The sequence below is a fragment of the Plasmodium gallinaceum genome (assembly GCF_900005855.1).
Source record: "Plasmodium gallinaceum strain 8A genome assembly, contig: PGAL8A_v1_10, whole genome shotgun sequence".
NCBI classification, from domain to species: domain Eukaryota; phylum Apicomplexa; class Aconoidasida; order Haemosporida; family Plasmodiidae; genus Plasmodium; species Plasmodium gallinaceum.
The window spans coordinates 297096-306421 of record NW_021628239.1 but is presented as its reverse complement, the minus strand read 5'-3'; the positions used below and the strand labels follow the sequence as shown (position 1 = coordinate 306421).

General features: G+C 18.9%; 2 protein-coding genes across 2 annotated transcripts; both read right to left on the bottom strand.

The window, feature by feature from the left end:
- Positions 1-243: 243 nt before the first annotated feature.
- On the bottom strand, positions 244-5829 carry PGAL8A_00007500 (conserved Plasmodium protein, unknown function; the record flags this gene model as incomplete). The annotated part of the gene is made up of 1 exon (XM_028671471.1): positions 244-5829. The coding sequence occupies one exon, from the start codon at positions 5827-5829 to the stop codon at positions 244-246; it is 5586 nt and encodes a 1861-aa protein (XP_028528120.1).
- A 1314-nt stretch (positions 5830-7143) lies between these two features.
- On the bottom strand, positions 7144-8493 carry PGAL8A_00007400 (DNA polymerase epsilon subunit b, putative; the record flags this gene model as incomplete). The annotated part of the gene is made up of 1 exon (XM_028671470.1): positions 7144-8493. One exon carries the CDS (start codon positions 8491-8493, stop codon positions 7144-7146), a length of 1350 nt encoding a protein of 449 aa, XP_028528119.1.
- Positions 8494-9326: the final 833 nt, after the last annotated feature.

The window sequence follows — 9326 nt, the reverse complement described above, 5'->3', positions numbered from 1 at the left end:
ATTATGTATATGTTATAAACAAAAAAAAGAGAGGGGGAAAAAAAAAAACTTTAAAACTTTAGAACAAAAAAAAAAAAGAAAAAAAAAAAAGAAAAAATTTTACAAAAGAAACTTAGTAGGATTATAACTACAACAAATAAGTTCATATTAAAGAAAAACTTCCTTATCTTTATAATTCAAATTTTTATAGTTTTTATAGTGAAAAATGTATATATTTCTTAATCTTTTTTTTTTTCTATAAATTTATGAACCTAACTTTTTATTGCCTATTTGGCTTAGTACTTTATTTATAACATTAGTAGAATTATCATTACTTATTTCTATCTTTTTTGTTTTAGCATGTTTGAAATTATTTTTTTTTTTTTTTGAAGGTGGAGCTTTATTTTTGTCTATAATTTCAAGTTTGTATTTCTTTACTTTACTTTCTATTTTTTCTTGAATTTTTTTCAAATCATTAGTCATTTTTGTTTTCCCATTTATTTGAAAAGATTCAAAATTTTTGTTTTCATATTTGTTTATACTTTTAAAATTATTTTCATTATTTTTGTCACTTTCTAAAGATACTTTTTTGTCTTCAATAAAACTACTCTTTATTTGTGAATATTTTATTTTCCCCATATCCTCTTTGCTTTTTACTTTGAATAATAAATCATTGCTATTATCCTGCAGTGAATTACAAAGTAATAAATCTTGGTTACTCATATTAAAAGTATTATTTTCATCATTTATATTTTGGACTGTCTTTTCTTCTTCTTCTTTATCATTCAAGTTGTCTAATTTGTTATTACATGTATTATTATTTTTACTTATAATATAACTCTTCATCATTTTATCATTTTTATCATTAAGATTTTCATTTATATTTTTTAAATTATTCAAATTGTATGATTCATTTACATTTTCTTCATTATGTGAATTATTCATATTATTTAAATAATTTGCATTATTTGAGTTACACATTTTTTTATTTGTTAAATAAATTTTATTGTCATATTCACTTATGTTATATGTGTCATTATCTCTTTGAATGAATTTATCTTTTTTTATAAAATTATTATCTTTATGAAGATTTAAAGATTTATTATTTTCAACGTTAATATAATTACTATTTGAACTAGTTGAATTATTTTGTATATTCTCACATTGCATATCTTCATTTGTACCCATGTTCTTTTTACATACTTCATGATTCATATCATTATATTTTAGTATATATGTATTATTCTTATTTTCACTACTGTTTAATAAATTTCTTTCATCGGTAATGTCTCTCTTTATGCTATTACTTTTGTTATTATATGTATCTTGCTCATTATTTTTGAAATATATACAATTATCGTAAATGCGTTTTTTATTTTCATTATCACAAAGATTATAATAATCATTATCATAATGTTTATTATCATGCTTTTCTAATGAATTATAAGTATTTACATAATTCACATTATAATTATCATTATTTGTCACTCCATCAATATAAATATGATTTTTAGCTTTTTCAAAATTATTTTCATCATTTACGTTACATGAATTACTAATTTCATTATTTTTTTTCTTATTTAAGGTTTCATTTTTTAATATATTTTTTGAATTAATATCATTATAATCATTATCTGAATTATTTAATTTTTGTAAAAACTCCTGAACTTCATCTAATTTAAGCAAATCTGTAGTCTTCATATTTTTATCATAGCTATTATTATACACATCATTTTTTTCATCCTTTACATTATAATAAGAATTTGTTGATATCTTACGATTGGTTAAATACTTATTAGTTAATAATTCCAGATGATTTATTTTAGTAGTTATTATGTTTTTAAGATCTTTAATATCGCATGAATTGCTATCTTCCGTAGTTAACTTTTCTATATGTGTTTTTCTATCTAACTCAGTATTATATGAAGGATTTATATTATTTTTATCCATTTTAATCCCATTGTTATTATCAGAATTTTGTGGTTGATCAAAAAAAATATTAGGATTTAATTCATGTTTTGTAATACTATTATTATCATTATTATTATCATATTTATTGATATAACTATTTACATTAGAAATATTATTTACTTTTATATTCTCATCATCATTTAACTTTCCACTTTTATTTAAACTATTCATATAATATAATAAATTATTTTTTGAGTTTATATTTACATTCATTTTATTGTCTTCCTGTATTTTACTATCTTTTATGTTGCATTCTGTATAGGAATTTTTAGATGAATTATATGTAATGTTTTTTAAGGTGTCATTATAAATATCCAAATTGTTTTCATTTTTTAAATTATTTTTAGAATAGCATGTTCTTTCTTCATATTTACTTGAAGTATTATTGCTATTTTGTAACTCATAATTTTTTACTTCATTTCTCTTATCTCTATCATTATTACTAGCAGATGAATTGTTATTAACAATTTCTTCTGTTTTATTTTTAGGTATTGAAATATCAGTAAAATCAGTTTCCTTTTTTATATAAATTATATTATTTATTTTTTTATCACTTAGAACATGTGTATTTTTGGTGGTACTATTAAAAAAGTTATTTTTTTCCATTTTTGTTTCATCATCATTCTCATCTATATTTACATAATTACTACAAATATCTGATAAATTATAATTATTTAAAATATTGGACTCAGAATATAATGGAAGTAAATGTTTTCCTTCATCTATTAAATTTCGTTTTACAATGTCTATATTTATATCACGATCATATTTACTATTTTTTTCATTTTTTTCTTCTATTTTTCTCAAAATAGTAGCATTATAATCTTCCTTGTTTGAAATATTTTTATTCGCCTGTTTAAAATTGTATGTTAAATTAAAATCTTCAGTTCTCAATTCTTTAAGAGAATTATTATTATATTCCTTTGAACTCATAAAAATAGATTCTTCTTGTAAATTGTTTCTTTTCAATTGAGTTAATTTGTTGTGTTGATTATTTTTAGAAAAAGTAGAACTATCTAATGAATTTGCATCATTCTCTTTTTTAAGTTTTTCATATAATTTGGATATACTTGACTCATTCGTAAAATCATCTGCGCTTATTTCATTTAAACTTTTTGAATATTTTGAATCATTGAAATAATCATAAGCATATAGTAAGCTAGAATTTTGAAAAATATCATCATTTAAATTATCATTTATATAACTTCCGCACAAAGTATCTATGCTATATCCTTTATTCTTATTTTTACCTAAATATTTTCCTTCATAATATTTTAAATTATTTTTAAAATGATCCATATAAGATTCCTCAATAATGTTTGCAGAAAAATGTTTATAAATTGTACTTATGTTATTCTCATGATAATTAAAGAAGGGACTATTCATATTAATTTTGGGATGAAAAGAAGGGATAATAGGAGATTTTGTATTATCTTTTTTTATATTATTTATTATATTAAATAATTCATTTATTACACTTTCATTTTCATTTGTTAAAAGCCAATAACCGACTAAATCATTTTTTTCATTATATTCAGTTAATTCTATTCCATATGGATAATTTCTTTTTTCTAAAATGGTTATATTTGTAATATCAGGATCATTAAAAGTTTTAATATTTACATTGCTGAGGCTTATAATTGATTCTATATCATTACTTAAATTGTTTACAATATTTTTATGAAAACTTTGATTTTTATTTTTTTCTTTATATTCTTCTTTTTCTTCCTTTTTTGTTATAGATTGACTTTCATCTCCGCTTTTTATAAATTGATGAGTAGTGGTTTCTTTTTCATTTAAATTATTTGTATTATTTTCATTATTTTCCTTTTCAATTGATGAAAAATTATTGTCTTTTATTTTATTTTGATTATCAATTAATATATTTTTGTGATCATAATAATGATCATAATCTATATCATTATGATGAGAATGTATGCACATATAGATTGAACGAATGGATATAGTTCTAAGTTCCCATTTTTGATGCAAAGGGTCTTTTCTCATAAATTTTTGTTGATAAGTTATTTTAATATTCATATAGAAATCTGTAAAAGGAAGTATATGAAAATACTGTTGTTTTTTTTTGAGTTTATTTAAAGGTTCTTTTTCTTTATTGAATGTTCTTTTTTGTAAAAAATTTTGGAAATGTGCTGGATATATAGGAATTTCAATATTAGAACTAAACAAATATTGAAATTGATTTCTTATATTATGAGATGTACTAGTAATATTTTTTTTTAAATTCAAAATTTCAGATTCTAACTTTTCAATTAACAAAGGTAAATTTTCCGATTTGATCATAGAGTGAGGAATTTCTAATTTTTTTGGAATATCTACTAAATTATCTTTTGTAAAAAATAAACTTCTAAAAGATTCTAATTTTTCAACATAATAATCTAAAGCCAATCCTGCATTTTTATTACTTAATTTAATCATATGTTGTATTTCATTCCTTTTTTTCTCCAAGTAATTTTTATAATTAGTTCTTTCTTCATCTAGCTTTCTTAAAAAATCAGTACTTTTATCTTGTAATACTTTTAAATTATCATATAGTTTCATTTTCTTTTTTTCTAGAAAACTATTTGTAACTGTAAAACAAGATCTTATACATTTTTTATTATTTTTACATGTAATTTTTCCATATTTATAGATATTACTCAATGAAGGCAATGTATTTTTTAATACAAGAGATTTTTTGCATAAAATTTCTAATTTATCATTTAATTCTTCTTTAATTTCATTTCTTGCATCCATTAATGTAAAAATTTCATGATTTCCTCTAATTAATTTAAATCCAGGTTTTAAATTTGATATATCGTTGTTACATACATTTTCAGTAATATCATTATTATCAGATTTATTTAGACTTACTATTAGTTGTATTTTTTGTTTATCATTTTGTTTTTCGTTATTTAAATTATAATTATTTTTTAGAATAGAATTAGTAGAGGAGTTACAGTTATTTGAACATTTATTATTATAATTTAAATTTTTACTATTATCACTTAATTTAGTAAAAGAGCTACTGGAATTTATATTATTATTTATATTTTCACTTGTATTATCATTTTCCTGATCACCATCATCTTCATCATCTTTATGCTTAACATGTATAGAATCAAGTAATAAACAATCCACACATAATAGTGTATATTTACAAGTTTTACAAACATATTTTATATATTCATTTGGATGTATTGGACATCTTTCTTTAATTTTTATTGGTACACTATTATCTAATTCTACTAACCATTTATCTTTTTCTTGTAATATTATGTCATTATATTTAATATTGTTTTCATACAATCCACTGCTAGCTACATTAATGACATGATTAGAATTATTTTTGTGTAATTTTATATTACAAATGGCACATAAAAAAATATTACAAGTCTTACAAAATAATGTAGAAATATTTAAAAAACAATTCATACATGTTCTAAATTCACCTACACATGGAGCTGTGTGATTAATATTTATATGTTTCAAATAATCATTTAAATTTTTATTACTTTTGTTTGTATAATAAATATCATACATATTATCCATTATATTATAGCTAGTATTTATTTCACCCTTTCTATATGACTGTATAACATTGTTGTCATTACTCTTTATTTTATAATTAAGTTTTTTTTTATTTAAAAAACAATTCATATTTTCCTTTTCATTTAAATCTAAAGATACTTCATTAGTATCATTATTTAATTTATTGTTTCTTTTATAAGGCAATAGTGTATTTATATGGTTTATCAAGTTAGTCGCATCATTTCTTTCATTATTAAAATTATTATCTTCTTCATATTTTAGTACATTACTTTTATTTTCATTAGGTACTATAAATAATGGATCACGAATTATTATCTTTTCATTCATTTTTTAAACATATTTACATTTTTACAAAAATTACATTAATGTGTGAATTAATTTTTATCATATTTTTTTTTTTTTTGTACTAGTGTAAATTATACATATTTTTTTTTTTTTTTTTTTTTTTTTTTCTAATTTTTACTAAAAAATACAAAAAAAATTATAAGAAATACTAAAAAAAAAATAAAAGCTTAAACAAAAATTTAAATAAATTTCAAGAAAAAATTATATGATAGCAAATTAATATTTTACAATAATTTTTTTTTTTTTTTAGAGATGTCTAAATTTATGTATAATTTTATTTTGTTTTTCATTTTATTTCATTTTTATTTTACTTTTTTTTTTTTTATTTTTTTTTTTTTTTTTGTATTTCTTATTTGGTAATGCTTCATATATTTTTTACTCGTATAATTCTTTCAAATTTTTTTAGAAGTATTAAAAAAAGAAAAAAAAAAAAAAAAAAAATTATAAAATATTCAAAATTAAATAATAATGCACATTATAATTCATAAAAAAGTTGGTGCAAAAAAATATAGTGATTGTTAGAGATATATAAAAATACTCTTTTAAAAAATTGTAAAATAATTCTATTAGTTTATATAAATGCATATATATTAAAATATAAATTGTAAAACTAAGTTATATATATATATACAATTGTTTAGTGTCTTAAAGTTATGTTTTATATCGATCATATAGTGGTTCATTTATTAAGCTTTTCATATAGTTTAAAAAATAAAAAATTCATAAAAAAGGGAGATATTCTTTAAATAAACATTTTTTATAATCACAAAAAAAAAAAAAAAAAAAAAATGTTTCAAGAATGTGAATTATTCTAAATATGTTTATATAAATTTATTGATTTCCTGTTATTTTTTCATAAAGTACTAAAAACTATTTTCTTTAAGAGTGGAGATTAATTTAAAAGTTATTAATAATTAGAAAAATTTTGAAAAACAAACTATTGTTTTCATTAAAAATTTTTTAAGATTCAGTATTATTAAGTTACTTATTAAAATAATTTTTATGATATGTTTTAATTAAAATACATAAGTAGAGAATATCCATCATTACTTCATTTTTTATCCTTAAATATTTCTGAATTTATTAAAATAATTTTATTAAGGAAATATATTAGTAAAAAATAATTAATATTTCAAAATGAAAAATTAAATAACAGACTATTTTTTTTTTTATTATCTTAATTTGTCTAAAGAAATTTAAAAAATATATATATATTTTTTTTTTTTAAAAATAAATAAGAAAATAAATAGTTCTAAAAAACACATATAAAATAGTGCATTATTAAATTATTTTTTTCTATATGTTCTTCTCTACTTCGAATGTTAAAACTTTATAATCCATATTTTTTGTATTTATTAGTAGTGCTTTTGGTGTAATTTGAAAACTCGGAAGACATACTAATAGTGGTAATTGTTTTTCATTATTGTCATTTCGCATATATTCTATTTCTAATTTAGAACAATTCCCATTAATAAAAATATGAGGATATGTGTTATCATCATGTATACAAAATGGATCGTTTTTTGTAAAAGGATAACAACCTAATGTATCAGGTGAAGTTGGTGATAAAATTCTACTTTGTGCTATAATTTTCAATGATTGTATTTTGCTATTTTTAGAATAGGAAGAAATGTTATTAACAGATTCACCAGACATACAGCAAATATTTATGTTATCAATTGAAAAAATATATGGATTTGTAACACATTGAAAAGAATTGTAATTTTTGGATTTTCTAAAAAATAAATTAGGAAATGGTTGTTGAGGTAAATTTGAATCACTGGGATCTTTTTCTCCAGGCATTATATCAACATATACGGCAGAACATATAGAAGAAATGAATACATCAATTGTATTTAAATTAGTTTCATCATTATCTAAATTGCTTAAACTATTACCAACTATTATTAAGCGGATAAGATTTTCGGATATATTTATATCTCCATGTAATCCTAATATAAAATTCCTTAAGAGTGATATGTTATTTATATTTTTATTTAACTCATTTATATATAATCCTGATACAAATAATATATATTTATCATCATTACTAATACATTTTGGTATCTCTAATTTTGGTAAATAGGAATAAATTAGCTCTTCTACATAAAGTGAGCCATTACTCATTCCTTGACCTTTTACTATTAATGTTAATCCAGTCACATAATGATCACTATTTATATTTCCTTCTAATCTTAATCTTGCAGTTTCATCTTCTAAAAATAATGTATCTTCTTCGTGTGAAAAATTAACTAAAGTTTCAACGATATTTATTTCACTTAAGTATTCTTTTAAAATAGATGGTCTCAATTGCATTTTTTTAAAAAGTGTACCTATACAATAGCACTTTTCATTAGCTTTGATTTCTTTTAAATAATTTAATACATTATATTCATCATTGTCTTTTTTTTTATCATCTTTTAACATTTCTATTGTCTTCATTAATAAATTTTTCATTATTTTTATTCTAAGGCAATATATTTCACTGTATTGTTGTGTATATGTAGGGTCTATTAATAAAAATTCCTTAGATAGATTTTCATAATTGAAATGTTTTCTTTTTATTTTTTTATTTAAATGCAATTCATTTTCATTGATGTGATTTATTATATCTTCAACATCTTTATTTGTTATTTGTGCATCCATTACTATTTACTTTATACATAGACAGTTATATTTGAAAATAAAAAATGCATTACTAAAATATATATTTATATGCCTATATGTATCTTAATAAAAATAATCTATATTTTTTTTTTTTTTTTTTTTTATTCTTGTATTTCTAAAATTATTTTACTTTTATGATTTTTAAATTTCATAAAAAGTATATATTTTATGTAAAAATTAAATTAAATAATTATACTTGAAAAAATTAAATACATATATATATATATATATGTGATCCACTTTAGATATTTTTTAATTTAAAACTACATTTTCAATTACTATTTAAAAAAAGAAAAAATAAATCATAAATTTTATATAATTAAAGGAATTAAAACCTATTTTTTTACAATTCTTTTTTTATATTATTTATATATTTATTTTGTAGAATTTTATTTTATTTTATTATTTTTTTTTTTTTAAAAATATATAAATCTTAATGTATATTATAATTATTAAAATTATTAGAAGCACTCAAATTTATTATTATATACAACTTTCTTTATATATGATATATTCCTTAGAAAAATTTTTTGTATCTTTATTTTTATCACTCTTTTTTCTTCTTTTTTTTTTCTCTTTTTACTACTTTAAAATAATTCTAATTTTGGTTAATAAAATTTCATTAAAAAAAATCAAAACTATTTAACATTACTACATGGAGAAAAATGATAATTTATAAAAATAATAAAAAAATGTGCAATATTTTTTATAAATATCATAAATATATTCTATAAAAAGTAGCAATAATTTTGAAATAACAAAGAAAATAAAAAAAAAAAAAAAAAAAAAAAAATATATATATCTGAAAAATT